The sequence below is a fragment of the Gossypium hirsutum genome, chromosome D05 (assembly GCF_007990345.1).
Source record: "Gossypium hirsutum isolate 1008001.06 chromosome D05, Gossypium_hirsutum_v2.1, whole genome shotgun sequence".
Taxonomy (NCBI): Eukaryota; Viridiplantae; Streptophyta; class Magnoliopsida; order Malvales; family Malvaceae; genus Gossypium; species Gossypium hirsutum.
Genome location: NC_053441.1, coordinates 17,524,619 through 17,545,256, shown reverse-complemented (window position 1 = coordinate 17,545,256; position 20,638 = coordinate 17,524,619). Strand labels below are relative to the sequence as shown.

Sequence of the window (20,638 nt, the reverse complement as noted above, 5' to 3'; positions counted from 1 at the left end):
TGAAATTTTATTTTTTTTATAAACTAAATTATTATTATGGTTTTTCTTTGATATTTTTAGGGTAAAATATTAAAATAGTTACTTTTGTTTGTCTCAGGTTATATTTTAATCACTTAAATTTGAAATGTTATGTTTTAGTCATTTACGTTATCGTGTTGTAAAATTTTAGTCACTGAGCTGTTAATTGTCGTTAACGATGTAACGGTAAGCTCACGTGGCACGTTAAATCATCATTTCAAACATAAATTTTAGGTTAAATTATATAATTGGTCCCCCATATTTTTTCATTTTGAGCAATTTAATTTTTTTCTTTTTCTTTTCTTTATTTTCCATTCTCTTCTGCTTCTCCCTCTGTTTTCATTCCTTCTCTATCTCTTTTATGTTATTTTAACTTTTTTTTTCTTTTATGTTCCCTTTTCCCTTCCCTATATTCCAATGGCGGTTTCAAGAGTTGTCTCAAATGATTTTTGTGCAACCAGGCCTTTAAATCCATCATATGGCTAACAAGTAACCTTTAGTTGACTGTTTGACATAATCTGAAGATGCCTCATGTTTGAAATCTCATTTCTTTGAATTAATTATGTGGAAAATAGAGATGGAGAAGTGAGAAGCATAAGAGAATGAAAAATATAGAAAAAGAGAAAGGAAGTTAAAAGAACATAAAAGAAAAAAATTAAATTGCTCAAAACGAAAAAATATGGGGACTAATTATATAATTTAACTTAAAATTTTTGTTTGAAATGATGATTTAACGTGTCACGTCAGCTTACCGTTATACCGTTAATGGTAATTAACGGCTCAGTGACTAAAATATTACAATAGGATAATGTAAATGACTAAAACATAACATTTCAAACATAAGTGACTAAAATGTAACTTGAAATAAACAAAAGTGACTATTCTCATAGTTTACCCATATTTTTATATAACTTTAATATTATAAAAATAAATGAGATGATGTAAATGATGTAATTTTAGTCTATCATATAAGCATCTTCTTCTTTTTTAATCTAAAAATATAATATGGTGGCATTTCAGTCAAAACAAACAAAATCAAAAGTGACTCACGCAACTAATAACGGCTCAACATCCAATTTGTAGTAGACTTGTGCACCACAAAAGGTGGCCGAAAACAATTGCCAATTGCCAATTGCCATATACATCATTACATCCTCATAATAGCCACTTTTTTACTTTAGCCGTTTACGTTACGGGATTCTGCGACTTTGGATTTCAATCTGGTTTTTATATTTTCTAAAGTTTGGAGAATCGATGGATACTTGAAAACTGCGTAATAATGGCAGCCATTGAGAAAAGGTAGTAGTAATGATCAAAATTCTAACAACGAAGTTGTTGACAAACAATAAAGTACTTTCCCACTCCAACAACATGACTTTGATTACATATATAGAGGCGGTTCAATTGTTACAATAATTCTCAGTGTGCTAGAGAAATGTAACTCTAACCAAATTTTCTATATTCAACAAGGCCATTTTTATGAATGGGTGAATTTCAAAAAAAAAAGAAGCAGCAAAATACCATATTCATATATATATATATTTCTGAAAGCTATATCCACTTAAATTTATTAAATCATATACAAAACCTTAAAAACAATTTAACTTTGAAAAAATAAAAGAAAACACGAGTCTGGATTTTGTTAAAAGTTCTCTTTGTGAAAATCAAACTTTGTGCCTGTCTTGTGAGAGAAATCCAAAGCTAATTGTCTTAGCTCTTTAGTTAGTGCGGGTGCCCCACAGTAGAAAACACCTGCATCATTGAATTCATCCATGGGAAAACAATGTTTTAGTAAAGATGGGTATAGATTAGAAAAAAGGATGGTTAGGTGAAAAGCGAAAGCTGACCAATTCTTGCGCCTTGATGATGTAGAGCGATGTTCTTGTAGACTTGACGCCAATTCGGCTTGGCAAAGTGGGATTTGACCCTTGTTCCCGACACCACGTCCACACCGTTCTTGGCATGGTGCAATGATTGAAGCATGGTTATGAGAGCCGACCTGGCGTCTCCTTCCTCATACACGCTGGTGCAGTAGTTGTGGAGCTCGATCACCCGCTGCTCGTCCATCTCCGCTACTTCGTTCATTATCCCTTTGAACCACTCGAACGACCCTTGTTCCCTTGTTACCCAATAGAAGTAGGCTTTCCTTGTTTTGAACCCTTTGTTGTTCTTGTTCTTGTTCTTGTTGTAGTTCCCGTTCTCCAAGCCTGACCCTGGAAACGAATCCTCTTCCATTTCTTCCATTTTCATGTTGTTGATGATGTCCTTCACGATGCTGATCATTGGGGTGGCACCGATTCCGAGCCCCACTAGGAGGACCACGTCATATTTCTTATAGTCTTGCGCGGGAGCACCGTATGGACCGTCGATCAAAATCTTAGGGAAGCTGTAGATCAGTGAATGCAACATAAAGCAATTCAGTATTAACACATTAGACGTTATTAATGTTGGTTCCTTCAATGACTTGAATACGAGGATGAGGAAATCTTACCTTGTATTGGTTCCTTCTGCCCTAAGCAATCCACTTTTCCCAGCAGGTGGAGGCTGACAGACCTTTTTATTATCCAAATCCAATACGAGCAAAAACCGATAAGGCATTTGATTTCAGATTCAAGTTTTAACGTCATAGGAGAGTAGGAACATTAACCAACCTCAGAGAAAACAGTTTTGAGCTGCCTTGTCCAATCACCCAGAGTTCGAATATGAACGCTGAGATAGTCATCTCCTGGTGCTGAAGTGATGGAGAATGGATGCCTGGACTTGCAGATGGTTCGCTCGGTTAAACTAAATGGTAGACTTGAAGCAAAGCGAGGAATGGAACAAGGATCGAAATGTACATACCACTCAAATGAGGAGACTGCAGAGCAGTTGACAAACATGTATTGCCCGCTTTTGTATTTGAATCCTTGGGGGTTTGACATGTGCAGTGACAATACGTTTCCAGGATATACAGCAACCTTCCATATTTGTCAAGAAAACAAAACAGCATATCAGTATGTTTCAAAAGAAATGTGGACACTTTCAGTGCAATTGGCTGCAAATGTTGGATACTTGAAGCATATAGTATAGGCTTTTATACCTTCAGAATTTTAACCGCCTTGATACTGGATCTGAAAGCTCGAATCAACCTTTCGCAAGCATAAAGTGTGGTTGGCACTGCTAGATACATCCATGTCTGTAATTAAGGTACAAAGATTGACCACTGTCAATGCATGTACTAATGAAGGGAATCGAAATGAGAAGAAGAACAAAGAAGAAAAAGCATACCGTTTTCTGATACCATTTCTTGGTGAGGTAAAGGTAAATACCATGAACAATGAGGAGAGAGTAGACAATAACAAAAAGGTGATGAGAATACCAAAATGCATTGAATCCAGTGAGCTTCTTAAGGAACTTGGGAAGGTTGAGCTTGCTGCGCCTGAACCATGGAGTGGCAAGTGTGAAAGCTATGGCCATTAGCACCACCATTATAATACCTGTTATACCTTCAACTCCCTTCAAAAACCACCAATAGTTTGGAGGTTGCTCTTCCCCAAAGAAAGGTTCCATGGGTTCATATTCTTCTTCAGTGGCATGAAGAAGCCTTGGAAAATCACAAGCTAAATGAGCAATTCCGTGTAGGGCTACCCCAATGCTGATTCCAACAGCAATAACCTGAATATTACATTACATTAGAAAAGAACGATTGGATTTCAGATTTCAAAGTTGAAATAGAACTGTCACAATTCCAAAAGGCAACAAAGTTAAAAGACTTGCATTAATAGTATCACTGACCTTGTGGAAATTCAAGTTGTCATCAAAGGGAACAACAGCGCCCAAATTAGTCTTGTTTCTAAGCCAAGTGATGGTGTTTCTGCACACCGGTAATAAAATCAAAGCCATGTTGAATTTAAGAGTCTCTGCACCTCCTTTAGCAACACAAACACAGTAGCCCATCACATCAAAAACGGCCTTGTTCCGGTACTGTACGAACTTATAAGCGAACAAGCCTCCCATAATGCTAAGCCACAGCATCATAACCGAGATCCTTTGCCAGTTATCAATTATAAAGTACTTAGTCTTGTGATACCACCTTTTTAATGGGTTGTTCTCTTGACTAGGTTTCAGTTTCTGGCTTAACATTTGACTCAGAATACGGCTATCGCCTACCCTCACGGATTGGTTCGGAGCTTGCAATAGGAGAGTTTCCAGGTTGTGAATCTGTTCAGTGCCAAAAACCAATAACCATTAGGAAATAAAAATAGCTGAAGATAAAGGCAAGCAAGATAGATTTGTCTTTAGGGTATTTTTGCCATGATGTATCCAGCATTATCTGGATCCAATTCTTCCATGATCAAAGCTGCAAATTCTTCAGCCTGTTTCTGAATGTTTGAAAGTCTGTTTGCAGAAGCACTGAGACTGATAATCTACAATATGAAGTGCATACAGTTAGAATTTTTCTTTTTAAAATGACAAAATATTCAAAAAGTTACTTATTGTGAACAAAAATTGTCATTTCTAGTTAGTTGAATGAGGTCGGCATGACCAAGTACGTAGACTCCTACCTCCTTGACTTCCTCTTCGGTGATCCTTCCGTCAGCATCTTTGTCCACCCTGCATAATTACAAATTACATTTAAGAACAAATTCACGTGGTAAAAATTCAATTCATTTTTGAAAGAATGGAGAAAATTAGCTTTACATGTCAAAGAAAGTTTGGAGTCTAGAATCAAAGCTTTCGTCAGAAATCTGGTCCCAGAACTGTTTGAGTTGTATTTTATTGATGGAGTCACCAGTTACATTGTGCCTCCGAGCTAGTGCTTGAAACAGCTCACCGGCAAATTCTTTAGACTGGTTCATCCCTGTGTTTGAAAGACGAAGAAAGTTTTGTAAAGCTTTAGAATTGATGGTCCTTATGTGATATTTGGGTCATGAAAATACGAACCAATGCATTCAGCGAATTGGGAGCGGTGAAGGAGGCCATTAGTAGAGGCAGTTAAATCATCGAATCGTTTCTCGACCGAGGACCATCCATTTCCAGAGGCCCCTGTTTTTGTAGTGATGAACTTGAGTCCTTTCAAGGCATGAGCTGCAGCGGATTTGTTTCTATCGAATCTCCCGCCTGCATTAGAAGATCGTCTCGAAACTGCACGTTTCAGTTCCTGAGAAAACTGCTTGATTCGAGCCGACGTGTTCCTCGACAGATAGGAACGAAAAGAAGCCGACTTGTTCTCTAGAGTTCGCTTAGCTAACAACGATAACTCAGGGTCTTCGTGGCCTCCATCGGCACCTTGAACTCTGTGAACCGAAACGGAGTCGTCGAGTATATCAAGGGTGATTTCGACGTAGTCATCATCGCCAGCAGCAGCAACGGCCGAAGAATCGAAACTAGCGACGCTGCCCGCGGAGTTAGCCTTGGACATTGTGATTTCGGGTGGAAGATTGAACGTTGCACTCTTTTTGGAAGCTCTTTTGCTGGAAACAATGCCACCACCTACCCCTAATGGTCCACTAAACGTCGCCCTTTCGCTGGCTATGCTTTCTGTATCGGAATTGGTCTCCGAGTACCCTCCTCTCCAATCTTCATTCTTCATTTTTTTCTGGTGTTATTGAACCAAAGGGTGGGAATTGTCAACTTCAGATTTACAGACAAAGGGTTCAAAGTTGGGTCCTTTTGCACCAAATTGACCAATCAAAAGATTTGGAGATTCCGAAAAGAAAAGAAATGAAAAGGAAGATGTTTCTGAAGTTCGTTTTGGTTTTTGAAAGAGAGCAAAGAGCTTCGTTCCGTATAAATAGTAGACACAGTCTCTCAAGGGAAAAACACACACACTTATACGCAAATGCAATGAGAAACTCAACAGGAAGTCATCTTCTAGGCGCCGGTCAAAGTCAAACGCCGTTTCACACCCCATATTTATTTATTTATTATTTATTATTATTGTTATTAGAATTAGAATAGGGTGATCCATTAAATCCAAAACCGATTAAAATGAAAAAAAAGTATTATTTGGATTATTTAGAATATACAACTCAAATTCCTTTTTGGATAACTTAGAATCCCATATCTTGATTTTCACTTTAAGTACACTTTTTCATTTGTTTGATTAAAATCAGCAGGTTAGCCAAAGTCTGATATGTTTGGATTATTGAGTTCAGTAATTCAATTGTAAAAGTAATAATGATTATAATAATGTTTTTACTTTATAATAATATTTTGGTCTGTTTGATTTTTCTGTTCCTTTTTGTTTCTAAATAAAAGCATAAAGCAATGGAAACCTCATAAAGTTAAGTACGACAAAAAAAAAAAACATTAAGAAGTTTCTATTTGGTTTGATACGATTATTTATATACATCTTCCTTTATTATTTGGCTTAGGCTTGATGATTATTTAATATGAAGTCTTGAGATTTTTTTATTACAATTTGAAGTTGTTTAAATCAATAAAAAAAAAACATGAAAACAAGATTCCAAATAATCATCCTTATATCAACCTACCACCAAGAAAGAAAAGCCCGAAAATAAGAGTAGGTTTGGTTGAAGGTAATTATTAGAACCAATTTTTCTTTTATTCACCCCCAAATAATTTGAAAAAAATGTAAAATTTTCTTTCATGGGTTTGCCCACCTTCTCACACACTATGGTTTTATTTAGTTGTGATTTTCAAAAACATTTTTAATTTTAAAGTTGTGTTAAATAAATAACTTTTGTGTAAAATTTTTTAACTTTTCTTGAGCCAAAAACACTTCCAAAAATTAATTTACTTTTTTATTCCTCCATTTTTCTTCTCCCAAAACACGTTGTACTTCCATTTTCTTTTTCTTTTTCTCTTTCAAAGATAAAATTCTCTGGTTCTTTTAATCTAATGTAATTTGTATAATATAATATAGTAATATACAATATCTTTTAATTTATATAATATAAATTTTATAAATATTAACTGCTTAAAAATATTTAAAAGTTATATTTGATATATTAAAATATTAATAACAAGTTATAATAAATTATTTTTTATATGCTTGTTAAAATATCATAATATTAATTAATTTGAACATTATTTTAATGCATATTTGTTACTTTATAATATCATGTCTATCATGTCTAAAATGGACATTTTATTTCTCGAAGGTATTTTTTTACAACAATGTTAAACACTTAAATCTTAAACTAAACTTTTCAAAATCAATACTAGACCTCGATGAAAAGCTTGAAGATTTTTGGTTTCCTTTTTATGCTAAACCACTGGTACGTAGTTATGGATTGAATTTTAAGGAATATGAATTTATGTTTAGGGACATTTACTTTAAAAGTGACACAATGATTGATTTAAACTAAATGGTTGCTATCTTTCACAAGTAACATAATTTGTTTCATTACATTTTGGTATAACATGAGTTACACCATTACCAAGTAATGAATGGAAATAGAAAAATAATTTTTTTCTCATTTTTTTATCTCTCCTACCAAACACACCTATGGAAAAAAAATTATGTTTTTCATCCTTCTAGTTTTCTATCCTTCAATCTTTCATCCTTCCAATTTTCTTTCCTTTCGATCAAATAAAGACTAAGAATATGTTTGGGTAAGAGATTTGAAGGAGAAAATTTATTTCTATCAAAATTTTCGAAATGCCAAAACTGAATTTCCTTATTTGGATAAAAATGATAAAAATTTTCAAAAATTTTAAAAGATCTTAAAAAAGTAATTTTGAGTAGCTCAATTTCTCTATTTAAATTCCACTTAAAAATAAGTAAAAAAATTCCACTTAAAAATTAGTTTTCAAAATTCTTTTATTTTAATAGATATAATCCTACTATAAAATAAAAATATAAACTTCAAAATGCAAATATATTTTTATTTAATTACAATATATGTTTTTATATTTAATATTATTAAAATATTTTTATATTTTTATCAATATAATTATATTCATAGTGTTTATTTTTACATATATTTATTTTTAGTAATATTATTTTATAATTATTTTTTAAATTTATGAAATTTCAATAACCTATTTTTTATTAAAAATATTTATCCAAACAAAATAGATGCATTTTTAAGTTTTCTGAAATTTTATAATCCCTCACCTTAAATTTCAAGACTTGAAAATAACACCTTTTAATATAAAGTTATCCTATTTAGACTATAACTCTTATAAAAACATAAAAACAAATAAATATTTTATTTTGATTCACATTAACATTGGTGTCAATATTGAAGAATACATTAACTTTGACCAATTTGGTAAGAATATTATGTATATGATCTTATTCTTTGTGAAACAGAATTACCTGTTTGGACATGGCAATCACATTATGCTTTTTTGAACATCAAGAAAAAGCATTCGAGTCAAGATGAAAGGAAAATTTCGAACCATTTTTTTCTTATCTTAATATTATTTCTCTAATCATTATCTGTATATCCAACAAGTTGAGCATGAACAAATAATTTTACCATTATGTGTGCATTTATATATTTTAAAATGTATTTGATTGCATTAATTATACAAGTTGAGATTGTGAGGATACGACTTGCAAGCTCACGGGAGAAGTGTTAGTATTGTGCGAAATATTAATTATATAAATTGCATCCGCAGGAAATCGGATCATCAACCAATACTTAAATGCCTTACCTTTGTGTACTTGGTACAACCCTTTTGAGTTCTTCTCAAAATACACGAGACAAAACCCCTCTAGAAAACAATATGGAAAACAATATGGAAGAAAGAATCAGACATTTCTTAGCAAATACTCACCTCCAATACAAACAATGTCTGGTCTAGTGGCTATTAAGTATAGCAAACCTTCTATAGATTATCGAATTAACCAAATCACCACTGCCATTTTTATCAAGTTTCCTTCGTATTCCTGTTTAGCCTTAGTTGAGTGTGTTTAAAGCACTTTCTGCTTGAATCACAGCTTATTCATTTGTTTGGATTGTAAAGTTCAGCACAGTTGAAACTTTCCTCAACGCACTGGGAATTGATTTAATAAATAATTATAACATGACTGAAATTATATAGATAAATTGAAGACATCCGAATTCATGAGCAAAACATTAGCATTTCTTATGCGATAAAAATCATAGTTTATTTTTTAAAATTTAAGTTCATTATAACGTAATATTTTTTATATGAGTAAGTATTTTTTTAATTCAAAATGTCACATTAATAAATTTAACATTTTAACAACTAGACTTAAATTTTTAAATTTTAAAAATGTAAAAATAAATATTCAAATTTACAAAAAATATAAAGACTTAAAACATATTTTAATTTTCAAAATCATACTCTACAATCTAATATAAAAATAAAATTAATCTAACACGATAATATCAAAGTTTAGATTTTAATTTCATCATAATTCAAAGTTTCCATTTCGCCCAAACTCATTTAGACATAAACCCTATCCGACCAAATACACGGAATGCATGCACAAGTACGTGTGAATGTACACAAGTGGCAACGTCTGAAAAAAGATTGAACAAAAAAAGAAAAAAACAAACTTTAAAGTAAGGAAAAGGTAAAGAAATACACGTGCGTAAATACAAGGGAGTTGAGGGATGACTTGGGCCACGCCTTGATCCAAAAAGTCATTAGTGTTTTGGAACCGTCCAGTATTTGATCTTTTTGGTCAACTTTATTTGATTTATTTCGTTAGTTGGGTTCGTGTCAACAACGCCGCTGCCACAGGCTAAGCACTTTGCCGTTACCTCTCGCATTTCACTGCCCTGAAATTTCAAAACGCTCATCGATTGTTTTTGTGTGCCGCGTTGTACGCGTTACGACCCGAGCGAACGGATCCTAACATGGTCTTTCATGAATAATTTTTGGATTGAAAAGAGGGGACTTGAAGTTGGTATTTAATTTCTTTAGTAATTCATTAACTTATTTAAAATTAAAAAAATTATAATAGTAAATATTAGGTGCAACGATAAAATATATTATATTTATAGAAATTTTTTTATGTTGGAACTCAACTCTAAAAACAATATCATTAAAAATATAATCATGAACTCTTTGTTAAATTGTAAAATAAACAATATTACTGGAGACCTTCTTTTTGTTCCTTGCATAAGGCAGTTTAAAATTTTAATTTTTTGAATTAAATATATTTATATTTTATTTTTGAAAGAAGACACTTTGATTTAATTGGATTCCATATAAGGGTGATCTTTTCATGTTATGGTCTTTTCCTTAAATAGAGGGTTAAAAGTCAGGTCTCACTCATTTGAGTTTTTCAAGAAAAAGAAATCGTACAATTTCAAATTGGGGACAGGACAACTAAATCAAAATTTCAAAGGTTTTTTTTCTTATTTACTATTTGTTTATATTCATTCCAAATATTTATAATTTTTAAAAATTATTTATTTTAATTTTTATATATATTTAATTTAGTACTCAAATTTGACCTCTTTTTTTTCTAATGAACTATCTACGTTTTTTTGTCTAATCTTAAATATGTATTTAACAAAAGTTATATATTTTGATAACCAAATGCAACGATGTTAATTTTATAATGTTTAATTCAGGTTTGAGAGTTGATTTGATAAAAGTTAGTTGCTAATATTATTAGGTTTAAATTTTTCATGATTTTTTAATAGAATAAATTTAGTGTTTTAAGTGTGAATTTGTTTAATTTGTCAAATACGGTCTGATGAATGTAATTTAATTCGAGTTTTAGGATCGATTAGATGAAAGTTAATTGCTAATATTATTATCTAATTATGATTTTTTATCAAATTAACTCTAAAACTCAGGTTAAATACTAAAAAGTTAACAGTATTATCTTTAGGTACCAAAATATATAACTATTTTCAAATATAAGTATCACATTTGACAAAAAAAACATAAATACTACATTAAAAAGGTGTCAAATCAAATACCAAATTATGCCTTAAGCCTTATATATATATATGAAATTGCTAATTAAACTTGAACAAATTTTATAATTTGTCTTAGTTGATTCCATGTGAGAAAAAATATATAATTATTTTTATAAATTTTAAATATTTTTAGATATATTTTTTTAAATGTCAAGTGTCATAATGAGGGTTGCCGTGTGTTGTCATATTATTAATTGTCAATTCCATGTTAGCACATTTTAACGATGTTACTACAATAGTACCATAGTGTGACTAAATTGAAGTTTAGGTATCAGTCATATAAAAAAATGTATCGATTAAATACAAGTAACCAAGTTTAAGAGGCAAAATATATACAGTTAATCCTCTCTATAATAGCTACACACTATAACAACATTTAAATATAACAATCACATTTCTAGTAAAATCGATTTTTTATGTTTTATTTTAACCTTCTATAACAATTTTCCACTTATAATAGCAACATACATAGTTTTAAAGTACATTCTTTATTAAATTAATTCTCTACAAAAACATTTTGTCTAAAATTTTAACTAAAATTATATCTATTTCATATAAACAAACCTATTAATTATAAATTATTAAATAAAAATGATATTAATTAAAACGTTATTTCAATAAAATATTTAAATTTTATTTGAAAAAAAATCTATTAATCATAAATAAAAATAATATTCAATGAGTGGAATTAAATATGTCAGTTCAATAAATTATTAAGTTTCCTAATTAAATATTCTACTATGAATTTGAAGCATTATAAATTTATAAATTGATTACTCGTGATAAATTTGAAGCATTATAATTTAATAACTCGTGATAAATTAATTATTTTAATTTGATAACTCATACTGATTAATTGATCTTGCTATATTTATGAACTTCATAATTAATCATGTGAAATAATGTAAAATAAAATATGCATAAAGCAATAATGCATGTACCTTTAATATGTCTTTTAATTTTCCTAATTTGATTATTACTTTCTCTTCTATTTTTTCTTAACCTAATTCTCACTTTTTTATTTGATGGAAATTTACAATGTGAATTATATGGTAGACCTACAATAATTCTCCCTGTAACAACAAGTTATAGACGTATAACAATCACCTTTCTATAACAGTCAAAATCTTGATAGACAAATTGGATTGTTATAGATTCTCCCCCCCTGGCCCCGGTTAATTGGTGTTTGCATGTTAATAATAAAAATAACCAATACACATTAAATGGCTAAATGTTCAAATCAAGACTTAACTTTTTAAGGGTTATTCATATAAAGATCAAATATTTTAAAATAGTCATATAAAGCTCAAAAAAGTGCACAAATAAGAATTTTATGCACTTTCGGTCTAGTTGTAGTAAAAATTAGGTGGATGTTGACTTATTTAGAATAGAATGCATGATAGCAGAATCAAATATTGCATAATAAAAAAATAAAACATAAAAATATAATTTAAAACTTGATATACGAGACTTGAAAAACCCATTATTTGAATACTTTCAAAAATATTTAGTCATTATTTGACTATTTTGAAATATTTGACATTTATATAATCATTTTGAAAAGTTTAACCCTTAAATAAACCACCTCTAAAAATTTAAATATTTAACCCACATCAAATACCAAAATGCAGGCAAAATTAAAACCAAGCTAAGAAAAATATATTGTTTTGAGCCTCCATTTTAGCCAATGAATCTACGAATATCTTGAAAACATTTTTTTTAACAAACTCAAAATATGACACTATTGTTGGAATCCGGTTACATCGGTCGATCGGATAAAAATTGATTAGGGACTAATGTAGAGAGAGATTGAATCGGTTGACCTGAGCTAAAAGATTAGTTAAATTAGTGATTGAATTAACGGTTGAATCAACTTAATTATTTTTAATTTTTAATTTTTATAAATTTTTAATAATTTATTTGATAAAACTAAAAAATGATAGTCTAACCAATTCAATCATCAATCTAATTTTAAAATCTGACTGTCACACAAACCACTAATAAATAATTTTTACAATTTTAATATAAGATAAACACCTATAATTTTTAAACCAATTACAGGGTTGTTAAAAGAAATATTGCCTATGGCTAATACGGGTTGGGGGAACTCTGGGAATTTTAGTTTAGAAACTGACGAAGAAAAAAACAAACTGAATCCAAATATGTTATTAAAATATTTAAATATTTAAATAATAAATTTTTAAATTTGATTGAATTTTAGTTTTATTGGTATTGGTATTGTTGTCAGTGTAGGAGTTCGTGGGTTCGAGAGTGTTAAAGCGTATTTATCCTTCTAGTTTAGGGGTTGGAGAATGGTTATGAATAATTCTAGATATTTGTATAAAATAATGGATTTGAATGATTGATATGTAAGAGTTTATGTTTGCACACAATTTGAACATCTACAAATTTTTGGTATTTTCATGTCTATTTAATGGCTTATATTTGAGGTTCCTAGTTGCCCCTCCTAATAATATTGTTTTCAAGATTCGAATTTGCATCTCCTCTGAAGAAAAAGGCTAAATTCTTAAATTAGGACTTAATCTTTTAAGAGTTGCTCACATAAGGGTCAAACGTTTTAAAATGCTTATATAAGAGCCAACTTTTATAAAAAAAATTAAATAATGATTTTTCACGGACTTCAACTCGATTTGAGTAAAAATAGGTGAATTCTAATGTATTTATAGGAAAGTTGAATCAAATATTGCTTAAAAATAATAAAAACATAATTTGAGACCTAATATACGAAATTTGAGAAGCTTTTATTTAAGCAAAGTTTGACTCTTATTTTAAGTACTTTCAAAAAGCTTTAACCCTTATTTCAGCACTTTTGTAAAAATTAAACATTTATACGAGCATTTTGAAAATTTAACAGCAACCCCTAGAAGATTGGGTCACAATTTGAGCATTTAACCTACAAAAATTCATAACTAAAATTTTCTAGTTTATCCAAGTATTCATTCACATATATATTTTCCGGAAATCCTTTTGGGTATCTTTTATATCTAATTATCTATACAAATGTTGACATAATGGAATTAAATACTTTTAAGTAACATACGGGTTTTTCCATCAGTGCACGTAAGTAGGGCTAAAGCTTATCTAAACGAGAAGATTTCAGCATTCCAATTAAATTTCCTCATCCAGGTCATAACTATCACCCTAATTATCTGATATCACAACCATGAGTTATGAATTTATTTATATATAATTTCATTTAATATCTTTATTAATAAAAATATAAATATATTTGGAAATTTTATTTTATTTTCAAGTAATAATATCAAAAAATAACAATGAAATAAATGTATAACAATCCCTCCAAAATTGTGACAAACAAACCAACCTTGTACAAAAACTAAGTATACTTTTTTTTTTTACCATGAAAACAGAAGACACACCAGTTGCCTCAAAAGCAGAGTTATATACAGGGAAATACAAGTCATACAGGCTTTAACATGTAATACCTAAACAATCATTTACTTCCAAATAGCAGTAATAAAACTATCTAACAAACTAATTGCAAAGCAGCGCGGGGAACTACTCAGTCAAAATCTGTACTGAATGATGCATCCTTGTATACAAGATGGCGTTAATGCTTTTGGATCTCAACAAAGCAGGCTGTAATACCGATTTAGATGCAAGGACTCAGATAAGCCGCCTTTTGAAGCTTCGAGTAGTAGCTTGGTAAGTACGAACCAACAAGCCAACTCCTATGCCGACGCCAAGACAAACACCAAGACCGATCCCTACACCAACCCTTACACCTGCATTAAACCATGAGAGCTCACCATCTTCGCCATCCATGTACTCTGTCCTCCTCCAGAAAATATTACTGTAGTCTTCTTCGTTTGGTGGTTTGTAGTTTCTGTATTCTGAAAACTATAAAAATGGAAAGTAACATGAAAAGTTAGAGATGAGTGAAATGTGTCGCATGAAAGAAAACAAACTATCGAAATAAAAAACTTGAATTTAACAGGAATGTTAATTTTAAGGATTTGTCCCGAGGCTTTCTCGTCTCTCCATCTCAAACATATACTACACACAGGTAAAAAGGCAAAGCTTTATGATCCTCGTTAAGAATCAGATCGTAGAGGATGAAATGAAAGCCTGAACTGATTCAGCAGATATCCAATCCTGACGGTGTGAGAATATTCTAGTTTGCCAAAGACCAAACCTTATACCATCGAAACTAAGAGTGGCATTATACCAAGAAATCGAATGACATAAAGATAACGATAACCGATCCAAGAGATGCCAAAGAAGAAAACAACTAATACAAGTACATAAAGTTTTACATAAAAGAGGGTTCAACACATGAGTTTCCCCGCGATATGAGTTGCCTTCAAAGAGGAAGAGATCTCTACTTTCAATGTATAAGGTGAGTTAAAACAGCAGGCAATAACGGAGGTCTACAAAATATTAGGTCATGCTCAAACAAAATATTTGAGAAAATATGGTAGTATGTTTAGATGCTTCAACCATTTTTTTGGTAGCAAGAGTTCAGTATATCCATTCATGTAATAGGAAGTTTTGTGCAAAGTACCAAGCCTAAAGATCAACAGCAACTTTTCTGAGGCTGGTCTGATACAGGTTCGCAAAACAATTCCAAATTAAATGTGTTGATTCAAAGACAACATTCAGCTTATAAGCAAGATAAAGTAAACAACATTGACCCTCGATTGGCTAGCAAGTTGATACTTAATCAAATACTTGGATTGCAATGCACTCTATAACACAGCATTTGCTTTGAGAGAAGAGAATGGGGTACCCCCCAAAAAACAAAATGGCAAGAAACGGCCAGGAAGCCTCTACATAAAACCAAACCAGTATGGCTCTAGTGGGCCTATAGCTGTCACGATTGGCAGACCAATTATATTGGAAAGTACACAAGAGAAAAGGAAAGGGGGTATATCCTAATCCCATACTTGTCCATACACTGATGACACATATAGGATAAAGATTCTGTTTCCAATCCATTTCAAATCTTGCAAGTATGAACCATATTGCAAAAAGAAACATGTTTCGGAACAGGAAGCACATTTGCAGCCACAACAAGGAGGAAGGAAACTAACAGAAAATAAAAGAAAACTTAATGACTTTTAAATCACAGTAATTTGTCAGGATTAGCCATCCTTAATTATACAGAATATGAGCTGCTAAAATGGTAAGATTAACAATGCAGCACCAAAGCATGGCTCAAAGACAGTATACCTTAAAACTAGTCCGCTAAAGAGAACAGAAAAGATAAGAACTGGAATTTTAATAGTGAAATATCAGGTATGTTACCTGCATATCAAGTTCAGGTGACATATCTTTCTGGCATTCAGTGCTCTCGTATTCCGGGATTGCATCTAACGTTCCCTTCCGATTATGCTTCTTCCGGTAATTAAGTTGCAATGTTTTGGTCAAGATGATTGGTTTCCCAGAAAAGCAACCCGCAACATAAACCTCAATGGTTGGTGGTGATAATTTGGGAGAAGAAATGAGCTTTCCCTTCAGGAAACTGCTGCCAGATGTGATATTTGATTCACAATTCATACTCCATTGTTTCACGTTATTTTTCGATTCCCCAATGAAGCCATTACTACTAGACATTTCCAAAATACCAGAGAGAATGAGATCCTTTTTATCAAACACCTCAAATTTCACACTTCCTGTCAGCCTAACATTATCTGTGCTCACAAAGGTGACTTCTTCCGATCTCTTATCTACACGATCCCTTCTAAGGAGTATAGAGACCCCATCAGAGTATATGCTGCTTCTAATGCCATTAACTTCCAAAAGGGTGTCAGGGTCTAAGGGGATATGATTGAGAGTCAGAAACTCGGGGGTTGAATCATCAACCTGAAAATTGCTGACTCTAACATAGAAGACTCTCACATCAAACCAAAGTAATGATAATCCGGTACAGGGTTGGAATGGCAAGTACCGAATATTCCGAAGGTCGGGATCTGCTACTTTACCATTTTCTGGTGTTTCACAAAGACCTTCCATGATTGAGGAGCTTAATCCTCACTGAACCCCTCCAACATCAATTAGAATCAGAACAGCCAAAGAACCATAGAAAATGGTATTTGAAATGCCTGTAAAAACCTGTTGTAACAAATTGAGATTAATGCCAGTCAGATAATCACAAGGAATAAGCCATCAGAATCAGCTAGGTCGAAATTACGGGAGAGAGAAGGGTATAGGAACAGAGCATATATGAGAAAAATCCAAGGGAGATCTTGATAAGAGGTTTCCAAGTCAAAATCTAAATAAATGCCTAAACCACAAAAAAATTAGGAACAAAGACCCCTGAAATATGGAGGAAAAACAATAACAGAAAAAAAGAAGAAGAAGCATAAGCAGTCAAACAAGTAGTTAACTCCTTGCCATAAAAAGAAGATGAGTTTCCAACTTTACAATATGATATGATCATCGCTAATACAGATCAGGGAAAAGTCTAGATTTTTTTTCCTTCGAAAATATACACAATTAATTGTTAAGTAATCCCAAAGTGATAAAAAAAAGTTTCAGATTGCACAAAAAAGAAAAAAAAATAAACTTTCAATTAGCTTACTTGAAATTTCCATAGAACAACAAAAGAATTAAGACAACCAAGTGGGAATTTAAAACAAAGGTCAACTTAAAAATAATAATATTCATCATTTGGAAATTGAAATAAAAGTACCCACCACCACCAGCAGCTTCCCCAGGGGATCCTACAGATAAGCAAACCAGGGGTCAGCTTTCTCTTATCTCCAAGTTTGGAATGATAGCAAGCAAGAGGATCTAATTGAAGCCCTTATTTCAGTTTTTAACTATCTTCCTATCCTTGAAAGAGAAAATTAATTAAAAAAAACCTTTTAAGAAGCAAAAATAACCAGGCACATGACAATTAACAAATATTAAACACACACGTCACACAACCAGCCAAATTATGAAAATATCAGTTTCTCTAGAAATATAGAGCACCACAAAATGTGAAAAGGAACTTCCTTACCAAGGAAATAATCTTTACCAGGAAAATCTTCCATCCACAAAAATTCTAACTTGGGGAAATATATAAATTGTCTTCTATTAATCGAAAAAAAAAAATCTACTTTGCTAGTCACTAACTATTGACCTCTCAAATCGCTTTCAACCTCTAAGATTACCGCTTTTGATTTCCTAAATAAAAATTGTGGATAAGCACATATACAAAGACTACGAAGGCCGAAAGTCTCCAAATATACAAAAAACTTCTAGCCTTACATTATATATACTGCTACAGTGTTAATTGAAATGACTTGTCCCAATAATCTTAAAATTGAATGGGTGATGGGACTTTTAGATGACTAATCTTATTTATGATTTTTCTCTACGAGTAAATTTGTCAAATGGTTGAATATACTGAGAGAGATGGGTTACCTCTGTGACTTACGCTACCTATGTATTATAATATGTATATCGATTACCGTATCCGATTAGCACCCCCAGATTATTACATTTTACGAGGCCGGTGCCGTTTGAAAGGGATGTTCTGCCTTGTCCCTGCCTTGCCTCGCTTTGATGATTGACTGAGGGGCAATCAGCAGCTATGTCAACGTGGCGGTCGCCTGTTGCGCCATGAAAGCATTAGCATTTAGATGTTAGTCTCGTCGGACTTATTGGGCCTTCCTACTTTGAACTTGTACAAAGAAGCCTTTTAACGTATTAAAAACCCCAAAGGAGAAGCTTCGGTTTAGTAAGAGAAGCCCAATTCTTGAAACCAAGAGACCAAAAACCAAATACCCATTGTCACCTTTAGTGCTAGTGAGAAAAAAAGAGAGGGCAGAGCAACCGAGGAAATCCCCTTTTTTGTGCAGTGGAAGTAAAAATTACCTACCATTAGAAAAGGAGAAGGATTGGTGAAGTATTGCAGCGCTCCGTAAAGGCATTTTGGTATAGCAAGTAGCAGCAGTTCATCAAAAGGCAGCATTTCTTTTTGTACCAGGGGCCCTTTAACAAGCTCAACTCTCGCGCTTCTTTGCGTTTCAAATCTCTCTGCAAGTCGCAGGACATCTGAAGCAGAAAGCCCAGATTCCTCTCTAATCTTAGATTCCAGGTAAGCATCTCGTTTTTCTACGCAATGCGAAAGCTCTGCAACTCCCACGGTCCTGCTTACTTCATATTTAATCTCGAATTTTTCTCTAGCGTAATTGATCTGTATCATGAAATTTTGAAGTGGGTTTTGGGTTTCAAATTCTTAGTGGGGGAAAGTTCCTTTCTTTTGGGGATGGATTTGGGGTTTTACTTTCGATTTATTGTGGTGGCTGTTCTTCCTTTTTTCTGGGATTAATTAACTGATAGTTGAAAGTAGAAAGAAGACTGACAGTTTTGAAAGGTGTAATCAAGGTTATTCTTGCTTAGATTTGCATAGGTTATGGCGTATCCTGAGCCTCAAGTTGCAGATAGGGAGATGGTTAAGGTCAATCCTACCCCAAGAAAACCCCGGGTTTTACTCGCTGCCAGTGGAAGTGTAGCTGCCATAAAGTTTGGGAATCTCTGCCATTGTTTCTCTGAATGGGCAGAAGTAAAAGCAGTTGCCACGAAAGCTTCTTTGCATTTCATTGACAGAGCATCACTTCCTAAGGATCTAAAGCTTTACACTGATGAGGAGGAATGGTCTAGTTGGGGGAAAATAGGTGACAGTGTGCTTCACATTGAGCTTCGTCGATGGGCTGATATTATGGTCATTGCCCCATTGTCAGCAAACACACTTGGCAAGGTAATCTTATTTGCCCGTATTTTGGTATATATTTGTTCCTCTTTTCTTGTACATTGTATTAATTGTTGAAGGGACGCTCAACATTCATTATATGTGCATGTCAATGTAAAGAGAACTGAAAATGCGTTGAGACTTGGGACTAGTATCCCTAAAAGTCACCTAATTTTGAGCGATTAAGATGTGTTTTATGTAGCTGTAAAAAAGATCCAAGTACTTATTTTGTGCTTTATGTCAATTATATTTTTGGTTGACCATGAGTTTATAATTTATGCTAAGCATTCATGTACCTGAAGATTTTTTTCCTGCTGTCATATGCTTTTGATATTACCCTTTTCGTGAGCTGGTTTGTTGCTTAAATGATCTTATTGCACGATGCAATTGCAACTCTTCTCTTAAGCCTTTTTATTATTTTCCTAATATATGCTGATGCAGATTGCTGGAGGATTATGTGACAATTTGTTAACTTGTGTCGTACGAGCATGGGACTACAGCAAGCCAATGTTTGTTGCACCAGCTATGAACACTTTCATGTGGAGCAACCCTTTCACAGAAAAGCATCTCATGACAATTGATGAGCTTGGTATTTCTCTCATCCCCCCTGTCTCCAAAAGACTAGCTTGTGGGGACTATGGAAACGGCGCAATGGCAGAACCTTCTCTAATCCACTCGACTGTAAGATTATTCTTGGAGTCACGACCTCAACCAAGTGACTGAAGACTATTTATTCGCCATGAATTATAAATACTATATTAGTTGTATGGTAGCCCAGTTGACTCTAGGTTGGGTGTATGTCTATTAGCTGTCTAACAAGCTTATTGTACATTTATAGTTGCATTTCCGAGTTTGCTGAACTTTGCATATCATGAGGAATGGTCTTTGAATACTGCTGAAAATTTGATCCTGTAAGCTGATGATACTGATGAGAGTTGGCAGAATTGTAGTAGATTAACTATTGTTTGTGCCTTCATAATTAACATCTTTAGCTGGCCCTGAACCACAATGATTAACTACAGTGGGAGGGTTA

The 20,638-nt window shown here is 32.5% G+C and overlaps 3 protein-coding genes across 5 annotated transcripts; 1 reads left to right on the top strand and 2 right to left on the bottom strand.

The window, feature by feature from the left end:
• Positions 1 to 1,358: 1,358 nt before the first annotated feature.
• Positions 1,359 to 5,778, bottom strand: LOC107905423 (respiratory burst oxidase homolog protein D). Its single transcript, XM_016832078.2, has 12 exons — positions 4,942 to 5,778; positions 4,699 to 4,858; positions 4,563 to 4,611; positions 4,311 to 4,424; positions 3,793 to 4,218; positions 3,286 to 3,672; positions 3,098 to 3,193; positions 2,860 to 2,975; positions 2,670 to 2,772; positions 2,510 to 2,571; positions 1,866 to 2,404; positions 1,359 to 1,770 (listed from the first exon to the last, which is right to left on the bottom strand). The coding sequence occupies exons 1-12, from the start codon at positions 5,588 to 5,590 to the stop codon at positions 1,661 to 1,663; spliced, it is 2,811 nt and encodes a 936-aa protein (XP_016687567.2). The 5' UTR covers positions 5,591 to 5,778; the 3' UTR covers positions 1,359 to 1,660.
• Positions 5,779 to 14,230: 8,452 nt separating this feature from the next.
• Positions 14,231 to 18,276, bottom strand: LOC107905424 (uncharacterized protein At1g01500). 2 transcript variants are annotated; one of them, XM_041094077.1, is made up of 3 exons: positions 17,561 to 18,276; positions 16,170 to 16,976; positions 14,231 to 14,762 (listed from the first exon to the last, which is right to left on the bottom strand). In XM_041094077.1, the coding sequence occupies exons 2-3, from the start codon at positions 16,875 to 16,877 to the stop codon at positions 14,529 to 14,531; spliced, it is 942 nt and encodes a 313-aa protein (XP_040950011.1). In that variant the 5' UTR covers positions 16,878 to 16,976; positions 17,561 to 18,276; the 3' UTR covers positions 14,231 to 14,528. The 2 variants fall into 2 exon arrangements, with proteins under 2 accessions (XP_040950011.1, XP_040950012.1); XM_041094078.1 differs by having other exon boundaries at positions 17,869 to 18,093.
• A 305-nt stretch (positions 18,277 to 18,581) lies between these two features.
• Positions 18,582 to 20,557, top strand: LOC107902642 (phosphopantothenoylcysteine decarboxylase). Of its 2 annotated transcripts, none has more exons than XM_041094079.1 (3): positions 18,582 to 18,951; positions 19,257 to 19,614; positions 20,047 to 20,557. In XM_041094079.1, exons 2-3 carry the CDS (start codon positions 19,270 to 19,272, stop codon positions 20,326 to 20,328), a joined length of 627 nt encoding a protein of 208 aa, XP_040950013.1. In that variant the 5' UTR covers positions 18,582 to 18,951; positions 19,257 to 19,269; the 3' UTR covers positions 20,329 to 20,557. The 2 variants fall into 2 exon arrangements, with proteins under 2 accessions (XP_040950013.1, XP_016684273.2); XM_016828784.2 differs by having other exon boundaries at positions 18,596 to 18,951; positions 19,267 to 19,614.
• Positions 20,558 to 20,638: the final 81 nt, after the last annotated feature.